The sequence below is a fragment of the Rhincodon typus genome, chromosome 20, assembly GCF_021869965.1.
Source record: "Rhincodon typus isolate 14 chromosome 20, sRhiTyp1.1, whole genome shotgun sequence".
In the NCBI taxonomy this organism is placed as follows: domain Eukaryota; kingdom Metazoa; phylum Chordata; class Chondrichthyes; order Orectolobiformes; family Rhincodontidae; genus Rhincodon; species Rhincodon typus.
This window is the reverse complement of record NC_063351.1, coordinates 13,970,721-13,986,656: the sequence shown is the minus strand read 5'-3', so window position 1 is coordinate 13,986,656 and position 15,936 is coordinate 13,970,721. Positions and strand designations below refer to the sequence as shown.

General features: G+C 41.8%; 1 protein-coding gene across 4 annotated transcripts; it reads left to right on the top strand.

The window, feature by feature from the left end:
• Nucleotides 1-262: 262 nt before the first annotated feature.
• LOC109915909 (fibroblast growth factor-binding protein 3-like) lies at nucleotides 263-11,936 on the top strand. Of its 4 annotated transcripts, none has more exons than XM_048609006.1 (2): nucleotides 263-284; nucleotides 10,867-11,936. In XM_048609006.1, the coding sequence occupies exon 2, from the start codon at nucleotides 10,931-10,933 to the stop codon at nucleotides 11,639-11,641; it is 711 nt and encodes a 236-aa protein (XP_048464963.1). In that variant the 5' UTR covers nucleotides 263-284; nucleotides 10,867-10,930; the 3' UTR covers nucleotides 11,642-11,936. The 4 variants fall into 4 exon arrangements, with proteins under 4 accessions (XP_048464963.1, XP_048464960.1, XP_048464959.1 ...); XM_048609003.1 differs by lacking the exon at nucleotides 263-284 and adding an exon at nucleotides 8,023-8,114; XM_048609002.1 differs by lacking the exon at nucleotides 263-284 and adding an exon at nucleotides 10,011-10,111.
• The last annotated feature ends 4,000 nt before the right edge of the window (nucleotides 11,937-15,936 follow it).

Here is a 15,936-nt window from a genome sequence, read left to right as displayed (position 1 = left end):
CCATCAGAATTTTTTAGATAAGAATTTCTTTGTGCAATTGTGCTAAGACCAGAAGGGGATATTTATGAAGTATTTTGATGATGGATTTAGACACAATAACTACAGCCAGTTAAGCAGCCAAACCTGAACTATAGTGAATAAATATCTGTTTCGTGCTGGCTTGGAGACTCAACATTCAATGAAACCTCACAAATCATTGTTATATTGCTGATAGCTGCAAAACCACCCTGTGAAGTGTTAAAGTGTTTTGGAGCCTCCATTATATTCATTAGTTGCTTGTTCAGGTAAGTGCTTAATTACAGCATGTATCTGTTAAAATGCTGTACTGCTACCAATCAATGCCAAAGATTTCTATACACCATTTCTATATTTGTTTCCATTCTATACTAACCAAAGACAGTGTTATGCTTTGCAGATAGCATGAGGTAAATGAAGGTGGTAGGTGTTACAGGACAATTAAAAGAGTCAATGGGTAATACAGCTAATTAAATTGAAAGAACAGCAGAAATAAAAGAAAAGATGCAGTCACAACTCTGTTTCTATGGGAATACAGATTAGGCAGTTTAATAGGAATGCAATATGGTATAAGAGAGGAGCCTGCTTTGACTTGGAACATAAACAATGAACAAAAACAAAGCTGCTGGAAAAGCTCAACAGGTCTGGCAGCATCTGTGGAGGAGAAAACAGAATTAATGTTTAGGGTCCAGTGACTCTTCCTCAGAACTGATGGTGGCTGGGAAAACATCGGTTTATATGCAGAAGATAGGGAGGCGGGTGGGGTAGGGAGTAAATGATTGGATAAGAGTCCAGAGAGAGAGAAAGACAGTTGGACAGACAAAGGAGTTGCTAACGATCAGGCTGGGAGGGTGAATAGTTGTTAATGGGGACTGTTAGTGACTAACAACAGGGGGTGTCTAGTGGCAGGCTACATTTTGACTTGGAACATGATTGGAGGGGCTGGACATAGTGACCCAGTGTATCTGATGACCAAGGCCAATAAAAAAAGCCTTTATGTTTTGCCACGGCTGCACTAATAATAAATCCAACACTGAAGGAAAAAGTGATATATCAGTGTCTTGAACAAACCGAAGCAAAGTCAGAATTTTGTGTACGTGATTTTAAAAAATGGCATAAAACAGAGTCCAAAGGTGAAAAAGATTTCAAGAGACAGGTGGAGGGTGAGCTAGGGATTTGGGTCAAGGGTTGGAGGGGCTTGTTACTGTGACTTTTTGCCTAAGCCATAAGCAGAGTAAAATAACTTTCAAATATATCTTCGAAACTCCTGTTCGGATACTGGAATATGTCAAATTTCATCTCTGCTAATAAAGTTTAATCTCTGCCACCAAAATGATCACCATTGAATCATTTGCCATTATCAAAAATAAGATATAACAAATAAATAGGCTGACAATTATCTAGGCTCAATTGGAGTCTGTGTTGACTTAATTAGAGTGTTAATAGGACTGGAATTTTGGGCGTTAAGTTTCGCATTGATTGGTAAATTATATTAGTGCCAGTAACATATGTAGTTTGTTTTATTGATAGTCAAAACCGATGTCACATTTGAGCTGCAGGAGGCCCTTGGTAAACATCAAAATTCCACTCCAAATCCTGGAATATCTAGAGCAACACCACTGAAGATTTAATATTGAGAACCTGGTCGTCCATGTTCTCAAATTCATGCCCATGCCTTATCTATGTTTTACACTCAGGTTATTAATACATAAAATGATAAGGCTGTTTTATAAATATTTTGTCACAAGCAATCAGTACCACCTACTGCCGTTTACTGAATGTAAACAGATTTGAGCACTGTGGACTAAGACTGTAATCTTCAAATATTTTTGGTTGAAGGATCCCCATATAAATTGACCAGTAATCCTGGAAATAATCCCTCCCCATTGAAATTCAAATAATCATTATGTAAATTGCTACAGCTGAGAGCCAAGAGGCTGAATGGCCTACTTCTGTGCTGTAACCGTTCTGTGATAATAAAAAATGTGCTGCATGGCAAGAGTGTTCTAATAATGTTTTTAAGAAAACATGTATTTACTTACAGATATGAGGTGATAAGGTATCTGTTTTTTACCATATAGTATGTTCTACTTGCATATTTAAAATAAATGCTCCTCTTCAACAACCTGAACTTACGTGATGTCCGCTACTAGGCTTGGTAACAGCAGCTCACCTGCCTGGCAATCTCTCTGACAGTCTCAGTATGGCTCCATGTGCCTTAGGTGAGACAGCTAGCCCACTCAGTACTGCCTACATGTTTGCTGTCTGGTTCATAGCAAGCCCACGTCTTGCTGCAGTTCAAAAATTTTGCAGACCCTGTAGAAAGTATTCATGGACTCTTAGGGATCTGTAGACTGCTGCTGGAGAACTACAGTCCATGTAACCAATCCTTGCAATCCTTCCATCATTCCGGCGAAGCTGTGCCAATCCATCCTTCCTGAGCTTCGGTGAACAGAAATGAATGCAATGCTGCCGATGGGTCTCTGAAGGTCTCAAACCTCTGACTCAGCCTTAAATTGGTGAGAAATTTGAAGGCGTAACTTACATTTGCAACCTTCACAAAATCAAACAGCAGCCTACACATTCTCTTGAAAATAGGAAATTAACTTCCTTTACCTACAGGACAGAGTAAAGGTGGCGAGGAAGGTATCAAGAAGCAAGTATGCACCTTTTGAATAAATCTATTACAGATCGTGAATAAATGTTGAGGTCTTCTTCAGAAGAATGTTCTCATTGAAAGATGGGAACAGTAACATTGCAGGTTCCCCTGTGATTTTTCTTTAATATTTGTTGAGTCGGTTGGTCAATGACCCTGACAGTGAGATGGCACAAAGGGCCAATGTCACCCCCTCCCAGCTGGCATCAAGCTCACCTCCAGCTATCACTGAAATGCAAGAGCATCTTTCTGGTGATTTTTTTTCCCCTACATTGTCTCTTGACTGTTCAGGATTGTTATTATAATAAATGAGGTATGTTAATTTTGAGAGTACAGAGCTTCCCTTCACACAGCTGAATCCCTCAAAACAGGGTTTACTGATAGAGATAACACAGTGTGGAGCTGGAGGAACACAGCAGGCTAGGCAGCATCAGAGGAGCAGGAAAGTTGATGTTTCGGGTCAGGACCCTTCTTCAGCCTTCATCATCATAGAATCCCTACAGTATAGAAACAGGCCATTCAGCCCATCAACACTCCAAAAAGCATCCCTCTCACACCCGCTCCTCTACCCTGTAATTCCCATGGCTAACCCACCTAACCTGCTCATCCCTGGACACTATGGGAAATTTACCATGGCCAATCCACCTAACCTGCACATGTTTGGACTGTGGGAGGAAACCGTGTTTCTTCTGCGCAGCTGCTCTTCATTGGCATTGCTCATTGATGCAGCTGAATATTAAATCTGGTTTTATCGTTATTCATAACAGAAAAGATCATTGACAGTTGGCAAGAATGAGGGAGAAAAGGAAAAGTAGACCAAACAAATACATGTTAATCAAAGAGATGTGAGAAAACACCTAGATAACGAGCAATGGGCACAACACCACTATAAGTTTGCACAAGAAGTGATCTTGCAGGAGTAGGCTTGAGAAGGCTGTGTGAGTGGAGTAGGGGGAGGGGGGAGAGTCAAGTTAGGTACACATCAAGCTATACTTTACTGCGCCATTAACTTCCCCTAATTGGATCATTAAAGCTCTTCCAACAGAGTCTCAAAGACTTAGCACCACATTCTGATGCTCATTTCCTTGGGAATTGCAAACTTTGACTTGTTCTCCACAGCAGGATTCTTTCTCCTGTCAGCAGGCAACAGAATCTGCCTGTAGTCCTTTACAGCTGAGCATTATCACCAGGGAGACAGCAATGAAGCAAGGCACTGCTTTGTAATTGTGTAAGGCCATGGCAGAAAGCAGTTGCTGTTTAAACACCTGTACAATCGTTCGAATTTTATCCCATCAGGATAATAACTATACTGACAAGGATTGTTTTTGTGCTGCTCCACTTAATTTTTTGAGAAGCTGGGAAGTCAGGTGCAAATGTATTAGCTGAATTAAATGGCTTCCCATGAGTAAAGTAGTTACCCTGCTATGAGCATGTTGGATAGTTAAAATCCAGACCACAGAGTCTGATGCTTTAATAACTACAAAGGCCAAAGCTGGCAAAGTGTTTTTCACTTCAAAAATAAAATTTGGCAATGTACTAACATAGTTTTGAATGTCCTTGTGCATTGTACCTCAGGATGTATATGGGCTAACCCACATGATACAGGCCTCATTTCAGTCAAGCTTCTGGAAAATTTAAAGCCTTTTCTAAATGGAAAGGAAATCAGAAACATTGTTCTGTACCATTTTCATTCAGTGTTTTTTTTTGTACATTGCAGATTGGTTGTGATCTAGGCATCATTCACCTTCCCATACAATTGTTTGTGAAGAGAAATAATGACAAAGAAAAATCCGAGAAGCACATTTCTTCTGATCAGTTCAATGAACTTTGAAAACTGATTTCAGCAGAAAAAAGGAATTTTATTTTATATAGAGACCACAAATCAGGTTTTTAGCATACATCAGTTGCTTTTAAGATTTTTTTTGAAACCTTATTAGACCGTGTCAGTAAATTATATCCATGAGCTTATTCAAAGACTGTATTTTACTCCTTCCATACTCTACGTACTTCTGAGTCTTCCTTAATTACTTTATACTTTTTGTGTTTGAGATTTATCAATGAAAATTATACCTTCTGGAAAAGTAACCTGTGTTTCCCATAGCATTGTTAACCTGCATCTTCATCAACTTTGCGTTTCTCTGTATCTGTTTGTCTCCTGACGAGGAGAAGTATTTTTCATACTTGGGCACTTGGCCCAAGTTGTAGTGGCATCACATATGTCGAAAACTTCTGTTTTACAGAAAACTATTACGGTTTCTTGAAATAAATTGTAGATTTTAATATTATATTCTTTTACTTATTTATTGCATTTTAATGAATAAGTGTTTCAAATTGATTCTCCAAAAGCATTATAATACCACTTTAAGACATTGTGATGTACTTTGCTGCAAGTTATATTTTTTGAACTGAGGAACAAATCATGGGACTAGGTGAGGCCGGTGGTGCAGGATACCAGCGAAATTGGAAACAATAGACGCGAAACAAACATCTGTAATATGTAACATAGCCACTTGGTGGCGCTATCTTCCTGGTCGAGCAACAGCTCCACAAAGGAATTTACATAATATTTTATATTAGAAGGAAGTATCCCAACTTCGTGTTGGATTTATGCTATTTTTACTTCCTTATTTGCATACATTAATCAGTCAGTGAAGCTTTGCATATTAAAAGTCATTCTAATGTTAAGTGTGAAAATGGAAGTTAACGTGCCCCAATCTCACTGTAAGATGATCAAAAATGTAAATATCTTATCTGCATTTAGAATGACTGAAATTAAATTAAATGCTGATTGGCAGCTAAACAGTACATTGACTTTAAAATGATATTTGAAACATGTTTATGGTATAATCTGAAGCCACTTAATTGTACGGTGTATCCAGCATTTCTCTTGCAAATGAACAGGAGCAACCACTACTGAGGCAGGTTGTTCAATTTGGGACATTTGTTAACACAGCATAATAACCCCATTTAAAAGACCCCCATCACACCCAATGTTAACTCTTGGGAAGTGAGTGTACAGCACAAAGTTGGGCTTCCCAGGAGCAGAATATAGATGGCCAGATGAACTGGTTTTAAGATCTTGTTCTCTGGGACTTTGTCATAGTTGTTTTAGAAGCTTTCATGCCCTTTAGCTATCATCCCTCATTCTCCCACCCACTGGCTCTTCTATGCCCTCCATAAACCTTCCAAGTCAACTCATGTTCTTTCTCCCCATGCCACCTCATACCCCCACACACTAACTCTACAGCCTCTCATAAGGCAAGGCTATGGCCTAGGGATGCTATCACTAGACAATTAATCTAGAGACCCAGGTCCATGTTCTGGGATGTGAGTTTGAATAGCACCATGGCAGGTAGTGCATTTTGAATTCAATAAAAATCTGGAATAAGGAATCTAATGATGACCGTGAAATTGTTGTTGATTTTTGGAGGATCCGATGTGATTCACTCATGTCCTTTAGGTAAGAAAACTGTCATCCTTTCCTGGTCTGGCCTACATGTGACTCCAGATCCACAGCAATGTGGTTGACTCATAACTGCCCTCTAGGCAATTAGGGATGGGCAAGAAATGTTGGCTCAGCCCACATTCCATGAACAAATACAAAATGTCACCCAGCATACACCATGAACAGTCCTCAAGAGACATTCAGAGATGAAAACAATAATTAAACTTCTGAAAATGTAATACAGATCTTGTTTATGCACTTAGCCTTTCCCCACTAAGATTTTGAAACACGGTAAAACATTCATAATAGTTTCAATTATAAATAGCCTTTGGAAAATGCTTACAAAAGAACTCAATTGAAACCGGTGGAGCAATGTACTTTTCTTTCCATTTACACCAGATGATCTGTTAATTGAAGCAATCCAGCACAGGGTGTCTTTTAAACTGATAGCTTCAGCTGATTGCTCATGTTAAAGAGACTGGGGATTCAATGACAAAAACTTCAAATCGTACACCAAATCAGACATTAGCCAGCCTTCAAGAGTAATTGCATCTCTACCCCATCAATTCATAACTTGACCCATTGCCAGGAATCACTCTTCAAATAGTCAAAGTGGATTTGTTTGAACTCAGTGCTAATTTCCTATAGCCCAGCTGAGTTCAGATTCCCTGTAATTCAGGTCCTTCCCCCCACCCCAGCAAAAATGGCGTGAGTCAGAAATGTAGGCAGTCATTCTATATCCAGGTCCTGCCTGCCATTTTAAAGTTCCATTGGGTCTTTCCAGCTCTGTAAGAATCCAACCATCGACTCGAAGCACTCAATCAGATCATTCAATCCATCAAATCTATATCAGGTGTCTAGACTCCAAAGGCACCTCCTCTAACCCTATTCCATTATATCTCTATTTCCTTCAGCCTCGTAAATATATCCAGCCCTCCCCTAATGCATCAATACCAGCTACTTCAATTCCTCCATGTGCCAGTGAGTTCCATATTCACATCACATTGTTTGGAATTTCTCCCAAATATTATATTGGACCGGTTGGTGACTATCTCATTTTCTGCCAGTCTTTTTCTGAGACACTGACAAATGGAAGGCCTTTTGTGGTATCGAGTCAATTCAGCTCCTTCATTATTTTAAGTACAATCAGTGACTACATCCTAGTCTTTCCTTTTCTAGAGAAAAGAACTTTCAATTTCAATTCTTCCTGATATCTGAAAACTCTCAGTTTTGGTGATTTTTCTTCCTCTTTAATCTTTTTCCATCACCCATTGGGTCTTGTTAATGCTGGTTGATCATGGAGCCAGTAAAGGTGAGTGTAGGTGGGGAGTTAGGGAGGGGATAAGTCAGTCCAGGGAGGACGGACAGGTCAAGGGGGCGGGATGAGGTTAGTAGGTAGGAGATGGGGGTGCGGCTTGAGGTGGGAGGAAGAACAGGTTAGGGAGGCGGGGACGAGCTGGGCTGGTTTTGGGATGCGGTCGGGGGAGGGGAGATTTTGAAGCTTGTGAAATCCACATTGATCTCCCTAACTCCCCACCTACACTCACCTTTACTGGCTCCATCCCCGCCTCTTTGACCTGTCTGTTTCCTCTCCACCTATCTTCTCCTCTATCCATCTTCTATCCGCCTCCCCCTCTCTCCCTATTTATTTCAGAACCCCCTTCCCCTCCCCCATTTCTGAAGAAGGGTCTAGGCCTGAAACGTCAGCCTTCCTGCTCCTCTGATGCTGCTTGGCCTGCTGTGTTCATCCAACTGTACACCTTGTTATCTCAGATACTCCAGCATCTGCAGTTCCTACTAGCTTTGATAGCCGCATTGAGTTGTGTCTATGGATTCTACAAACAATCCCACAAGTTTGGATAAACACTGCAGTTCTCTTGTCACTTACACTGATGTGCCCTCTAACCATCCTCACATCTACACTACTACTTCCAAGAAGCTTCAGCAGTGCAGGCAGCTGCCAGGAAATCAACATCTGTAAAGAAATTCGAATTTCTGGTAAGGGATATTTACATCAATAGATAGAGGGATACAGAATGTACCTCAGTTAATAAGGCTCAGCTAGTGGTTCAGTGATTAGCAACAAATACTCTGTGTCCCATCTGTTGAGTGTACTGTATAAGCTACTTCCTGGGCAGCTTGTGCTGGGCAAGTGAAGCTGAAAGGGTCTATCCAAAATTACGGGTTTGTTTAAAAAAACAAAAGCAGAGATTGCTGGGAAAACTCAGCAGCTCTGGCAGCATTTGTGGAGACAGAACAGAGTTAACCTTTCGGGCCAGTGACCCTTCTTTATAGACCCGAAATGTTAACTGATTTCTCTCTACAGATGCTGCTAGACCTGCTGAGCTCTCCCAGCAATTTCTGTTTCTGATTTCCCAGCATCCGTAGTTGTTTGTGATTTTTTGTTTGGTTTAGACATTTGTTTGCAGACTCAAAACAGTCTGAGACAAGTTTGCACCGTAGCACCGTCCCTATAGTAAATATTTCAAATCAGCTCTCAACTTTTTTGTTCATCTTTGAATGTTTTCAGCGGAGTGTAAACGTGACCACCAGTACAATGGCTCCCATTGTATTTACTCGCTTATAAAATTACACACGCCCTACAGCGATGAAAGGTGTTAGAAAGATGACAACATGGTAACTTTCCAGGAGACAAGATGCTTTCCACAGACTCCGGGAAGGACCACCCCAACGTGCACTTGAAAAGACGGAGGGGGCACATTTCAGAAGAGAAGCGGTCACGTTCCTTTAGAGATCCCTCCAGAATTTTGACTCTTAGTTAGTCTGTGCCATAAATTCGTGTTAGGGTGTGGGTTAGTGCGTCTTTTATTGGGGGCAGATATACGGGACAGGAGTGGCACCCCAGGATTTACATTCTGCAAATTAACACCAGTTAACGGGGACTGGCTCTTTTATACAGAAAATTTTCTCAGGCACCAGTCTTTGCGCCATTATGCGTCAGTCCACATAAAGATTGATAGGCCGGGTTAATCTGATCAATGGGACTTTATCATGACTATCAGGGTGTTCCATTATGGGGAGGGTTTAAAGTGCATTTTACCACAGACTATCAACAAACTATAACTGAACTTGACACTCTGTACCAGTACTCGAGGTTTCGAAGACAAACGGGGAGATTTTGTTCTGTAAATGAAACAATAAATAAGCTCTTGATGTTCTGCAATTTAGCTACAATTGCTACTCCCCGATTTACATTCTGCTGGGATGCTTTCAAAGCGCTAACAAATACAACACTTAGGGTCTAGGCCCGAAACGTCAGCCTTCCTGCTCCTCTGATGCTGCTTGGCCTGCTGTGTTCATCCAGCTCTACACCTTGTTATCTCAGATTCTTCAGCATCTGCAGTTCCTACTATCTCTGAAACAACACTTAGAGTGTTGCTTTGGAGTAAACCAGTAATTCTGCACTAACATAGTGAGTGGAAAGAGGCCATTCGGCTCTCGCACTGCTGTTCACTGGGACCTGCCGGTGTGTGATTATATGTTTACACCAGATGTGAAAGTGTGTTCACCTGCAAACCAGCCTGATACCATTTTGTCCTTAACATTTCAGTCGCTAACGGTAAATTTACTTTTAGTATTTTACTTCTATATTTGACAAACGAACATTTTTATACATCTTCAGCAGTGAGGACAATTCATGAATGACACCGTCTCTACCGATAGAGTGAGAGAGAGACCACTTCGAACTGAATTCTTTAAAATGCTCACAACTCTCGGGGTAAATAAACAGCTTGCCTGTGGTTAAATCAAACAAATCGTCCCACGAAAGTGCGAACATTTCTTTCCCATGTCGAGCTTTGTGTGTGGAAGTGGAGTTTCTTTAGCTGAGGGGGTGTGGGTTTTGGGGCGAGGGGGCTGGGTTTGAACTGGAAAGTTGCCCTGTCAGCAACGCATTGAGGGGCAGCTCTGATACCGCCTCCAGTGAGTGCCAGTGGGATCGCGGCTGAGAGTCCCATTCACCTCCTACACAACCGGTAAGTAAATACACACTGAAAAAGCCTTGTTTGCAAGGGTTCCTTTCCAGGTTGACGATAGCACTGTCCGCAAGCTTTTTGTTTCAACTCTTCTCGCCGTCTCGTTGCATCGCCTGGGTCAGAAAGTGGGTCACTCCATTCACTGATGTGTGCCTGATTATCACAGGCAAAAGTTTCTTCGGCAAATTCTCACCCGGTTACTTTTCGGCATCATTAGTGGAGTATACACCTCCCTCCTCCCGAAATCGGTTTCCCGTGAAGAACTGACTTGTTTTAACTGCAGCCCTTTTGATGGAATGCTTTCTGCTTGAACTTTTCGGACAGGTAAGGCGCTGGGAAGAGAGACTGTAAGGTGTTGTCCCCAGCGCAGTTAACTTGTTTCTAACTGAAGCGTGCTTCTGGATTTTCTGTACCTTGCCCTGGTTGGAGGGGGCTATAGTTTGACCAGAATTTGTCCTCTCCCTAGCTACTCCCAGTTCTGAAGAAGGATCTCTGGACTCGAAACGTTAACTCTGCTTTCTCTCTCTATCTCTTTTTGCAGAGATGCGGCAGGCTTGCTGAGTTTCTCCAGCTATTTCTCGGTTTCTGTTTTGTCGTCCCACTTTCTCATTCGCCTCCCAGACAGTAAATCGTTCCCTTTCCAAATAATTCCCAAATCGATTTGGAGACAGATTAGATGGAGCTGGGCTGGAACTAAATTAAATTAAGCTGAATGAAATGTGCATTAGATTAACGATTCAATCTTTACATTTCAGGTTGAAGTCTCGATTTTGGCTTTTTTAGAGGAAACGTGAAATTCGTGTTGAGGGGGCTGAGGAGATGAGGTGCTTTTGGGAACTCACTCGGTTTCTCTTGGTGTTGTACCTCATCTGCTGTCCTGGGGAAGGGGCGAAAGGCGGAGATGGGAACGAACAAGCCAGCCGTCCCAGGAGGAAGGGGAAAGGAAAATTGTTGCCGAATAAAGGAGTTCTGACCACCAGGGAGGGCCATGAGTGTTCCTGGGAGGTGCAGGGGCAGGAAGAGTCCACCCTCCAGCTGAGCTGCACGTACCAAGGCAACAGTTACTGGTGTCAGTATAGCGGCACGCCGCACAGCTGCCTCGCCTATAACAGCAGGGCGGCCCAGTACTGGAAACAGGTCCTCAGTAAAGTCAAGAGGAAAAGACACGTCTGTCAGGGAGATGCCACCTTAAAGGCGAGGGTCTGCAAGCAGGGGCCGCCAGAATCGCAGCTAAAACTGAAGGGCAAGAGCCCCGATCCGGGCAGGAGAAAGGACAAGGTTCATTTCAGAGGGACTGGGCGCCTGAAGGAGCAGAGTGCAGGGTTGGAGCAGGCTGAGCCCACTCAGAAAGCCCGGAAAAAGACCAGCAACAAATCCAAAGCGTCGGATTCTGTCAGGGGCGAGGAGCCGAGCTCACTGAGTGAGATGAATGATGACCATCCCGATTTGCAAGGAGACCTCTCTCAGGTTTACTGCGCTCAGAAATGGCATTCCCTCTGCTCCTTCTTCGTCGGACTGTGGAATGGCTAGTTAGAGACTTTCTCTGACAGCATAGCGAGACAGGTTTAGGTACATCCATCCAGCACCCCCCCACCCCTTCTCGCCTGTGTAACTGAGATCTCCTTTAATACTAAACAGAGCCGACTAAACAGAACCACTGCTGAATTAGAACTGTTTTTTTTACGTACTAAACAGACTCACATTGTCGAGTGAAACGCTGTGAACGCTATCTCTGTTAATTTAACATTTCAATAACTTGTTTGTTGCATTGTATTTTTTTTTAACTCGACCCTGTAAGACACAACATTAAAGTCAGAGAAACCTGTTTTGAGATGTGCCGCTTGCCTTAAGATGCGCAGTAGAGTTGGAGCAGTGACTGTGAGGGAGAGGGTCGGAGGGGTTTAGGAGAGTCTGATTCCTCATGGATTAATAATGACTGAGATGAGCTGGAATGTGGGGGTTGGGGGGGGTGGGTAGACTCATTTGTTAAATTATATTTCGCCCCTGTCCATTACACGTTCTATGTTTGTGTTTAGTGTCATATTGGAAAGGGTCTATTGTTGGTCCGTGTAACGCCGGAGTCCGCAGCTCAGCTGAACGGTGAGGGCAGTGTTGTGTTGGAGAGCTGTCACTGTGGCACCGTTAGGACTGAACAGGACCTGCTGCGAAGCAGGAAACGTGGCAAGGTGTCCCCTCGCCCAGCCTGACCACTCCCAGAGCTGCCAATGTCAGTAGCTGTCCTATTGAATCGATGCAAATACCACAGGCTGCACTTTGAGCCGTAAAATGCAGGTATGCACTGCAGTTGGGAACTGAGGCCAATTCGTTCTGTGGGGACATCTTACACCATCTGGGCCTCGTCCTGGATCAAATGTAACTCTGCATTTTGAAGAAATCAGAATGCAGTATTCTTTGTGACATCCAGAAAACTTTTAAAATTTTTTTTGTGAAACATTTTGAACTGCTGCAAGGCGCTTTGGCGATATGCTTTCTTTCCCATTAACATCACAAAAGGACAAAAAGTCATCGACCTGAAACATGAACTCGGCTTCTCTGTGCACAGATTTTCCCATGTCTCTGCTGATCAATTCCAACATTTTCTATTCTTTCGAATGCAAATTTCTAACATTGTTCTTTTTTAAAAATTTGTTCAGGCTTTTTGAGAGTCACCAGCGAGGCCTACTTTTATTGGTCGTCCCTGATTTTGTATTAGACAATGGCCATTGATAAAAGGAAGAGACAGAAAAAAAAATGGGCCTGTATCAGGATGATAAACTTCTTTACAGTCAACAAGTATTTTTGAGAGCTTTAACTGTTGCAATAGAGGAAGGGAGACAGCTAATTTGTGCGCAGGAAGCTCTTGCAAACAGCAATTGAATAAATAACTGAAAAATCTATTTGAACCGTTGACTGCAAGGTAAATTTAAGCTCAGACACAGGAACAGCGTCTACTTCAAATAGTGCTACAAGATCTTTTACATACACCCAAAAGGGCCTTGGTTAAACCAAGAGAGAGTATGAGACACCAAAGCACAATGTAGAGGTACAACCTGTATGCTGGTAGCAGCTTTATCACCAAAGATGTAGTTGGCAATGTAATTCAGATCTCAGAGTTACTCGTCCTTGCGGTACAGAACAACAAGCAAAGCGATGTATAAATAATCTGCAAATTATCTTCAAAAACACTTTGACAAACCTTGAGGATATTTTGGCAGTGACACAATAATTTGCTCTAACACTAGGAATATACATTGTAAACAGTGTACTTGGCTTCATTGCTCAGTCCTTTGAGCATAGGAGTTGGGACGTTTTGTTGAGGTTGAACAGGATGTTGGTGAGTCCTCTTCTGGAGTACTGTGTCCAGTTTTGGTCCCCCTCTTATAGGAAGGATATGATTAAGCTTGAGAGGGTTCAGAAGAAATTTACCAGGATGTTGCCAGGTATGAAAGGTTTGAGTTATAAAGAAAGGTTGGATAAGCTGTGACCTTTTTCACTGGAGCGTAGTAGGTTGAGAGGTGACCTTATAGAGGTTTATAAAATCATGAGGAGTATAGATATGGTTAGTGGTTGGTGTCTTTTCCCTAGGATGGGGCATTTGAAGAATAGGGAGCATATTTTTAAGGTGAGAGGAGAGAGATTTCCAAAAAGACATGAGAGGGAAACATTTTACACAGAGGGTGGTTCGCATGTGAAATGAACTTCCTGAAGAAGTATTGAATGTGCACAGTTACAACATTTAAAAGACACCTAGATAAGTACATGAATATGAAAGGTTTGGAGGGATATGGGCCAGGAGCAGGCAGGTATGACTGGTATAGTTTGGGAACATGGTCGGCATGGACTGGTTGGAGTGAAGGGGGTGTTTTCATGCTGTATGACTCTAGAAGGCGACAAGAAGCAGCTTTACATCCCTCACGTGAACTGAACTTCCTAACGGTTACCTTTCGTACCACAGGCATGATAGAGACCATGGTCAGACTTGGATGGAAAACTAATAGTGTCTGAACAACACATTGTTATCAAACACAAACCAGCCCACATCATTGCACGAGTTGCAAACCACAACTAGTTGCTGCTCAAAGTGACACCTCACCCATAACCTTCACATAATCTTCATGTCTAATAATTATCAGCACAAGTATCCTTTTTATTTGATGTTAATTAACATTAATGAACATTGCATAAGTGCTAGCAGGCAAAGTTTGACACCAAGTCATCTACAGAGATTTCAGGACAGGTGACTACTGGGGTAGATTTTAAGAAATATCTTAAAAAGATAAAAAGAGAAGTAAAGAAACATAGAGGCTTGGGGGGTATGGGGGTAGTTTTGAACCTAGTTCCCCAACAGCATGATTGCTAATGATGGAATGACTATAATTAGGAATTCACAAAAGATCAGAATTGTCATAGCACGAGTCTCATTTTGAAAACTTGGGTGAGAATTTGAAAATCAAAATGTTGCCAGAACACAGGGTCAATCAACATAGTCGTGATAGGTAAACAGGTCTTAGTGCAAGTTAGCATACCATCGACCGATGCATGGAGTTTATGGAAGGTTGAAGGCTGGAGAGTGGGTAGGAGATTGGACCGGTCAAGTCTGGAGGGAACAAAGGCATAAAGGTGGATTTCTGCATCAGATGCGCTGAGGCAGAGATGGAGATAGATAATGGCAAAATCTTCTATTCTGTGTCAGGTCATAATTTCAAACTCTGATCAGATAATGGGTAATATATTTATGTACCTAAAATAAAACAAAGAACTGTGGATCTGAAACAAACAAAAATAGAAATTGCTGAAGAAACTTAGCGGGTCTGGCACATCTGTGGAGAGAGAAACAGAATTAACATTGTGAATCCAGTATGTCTTTTCTTCAGAACTCATCTTATTTACTTGCTCCCCCATTTTTTGACCCCATCATCCACTGGAGGATCCTGCAAAACTCACCAAGCACAGGAATCATCACGAACATAAACGTAAGTACAAGATTTTAACTTAAACAATGAAAACACTAATCAATTATTATAAATCAACCTGTTTAGATATGTTATGATCCATATCCAAGGCAGGTGGAGACTTGAACCCTTAACCATCTGGCCCAGAATTAGGAACATTTCCTTCGCACCACAAGACGCTAAGTGATTACGTGCTGATACATGATTCATTGGTGAGAAGCATGAGTTCATTATCAACATTGCCGCATAGTTGATATGTGGTCTCAGAGGATCACAGGGAAGAATGATGGACTAAATAGAGAGCAAGTTAATGACAGCACCATTGTTGTATAACACAACAGTGAATCTGAGAAATAATATGAGACTGGAACCAGATGAGGGGAAACCATTTGGCTTTATAAAACTCCCAGGCTAAGAAAAAACATTCTTATGCTGTCCAGTACAAATGTGACCCAATTCTGCTGAACAGTGTAGTAATTATTGTACGCAGGACTAACACACGACAAGTTAAAGGGCCAATATGTGTGAGACCACAGCTTATGTGTGAAATGACATTCTATATGTGAATGACAAGAAAGGGCAAAAAAAACTGAAACCATTGCCCAATGATTTTGAGACACAGCTTAGAGCTGCACAAAAGTTAAACAGACTCCTATTAAAGAAAAAAAAGACAGTCCTGACCAAAACATTCATTATAGACAGAAAATCTGAAAGGGTACCAAGTTGACTTTTAATATCGCTTTGCTTCCAGCCTTTATGACATTATGCGATTCGTTCAGGAAAAGCTGAATCAGCATTTAGCCTGAAAAGTACACTCAATATTTGTATCAGAGATAGTAGGAACTGCAGATGCTGGAGAATCCGAGACATCAA

Coding starts and splice junctions, on each gene's coding strand:
- LOC109915909 (XM_048609006.1), top strand. CDS start 10,931: ATGAGGTGCTTTTGGGAACTCACTCGGTTTCTCTTGGTGTTGTACCTC.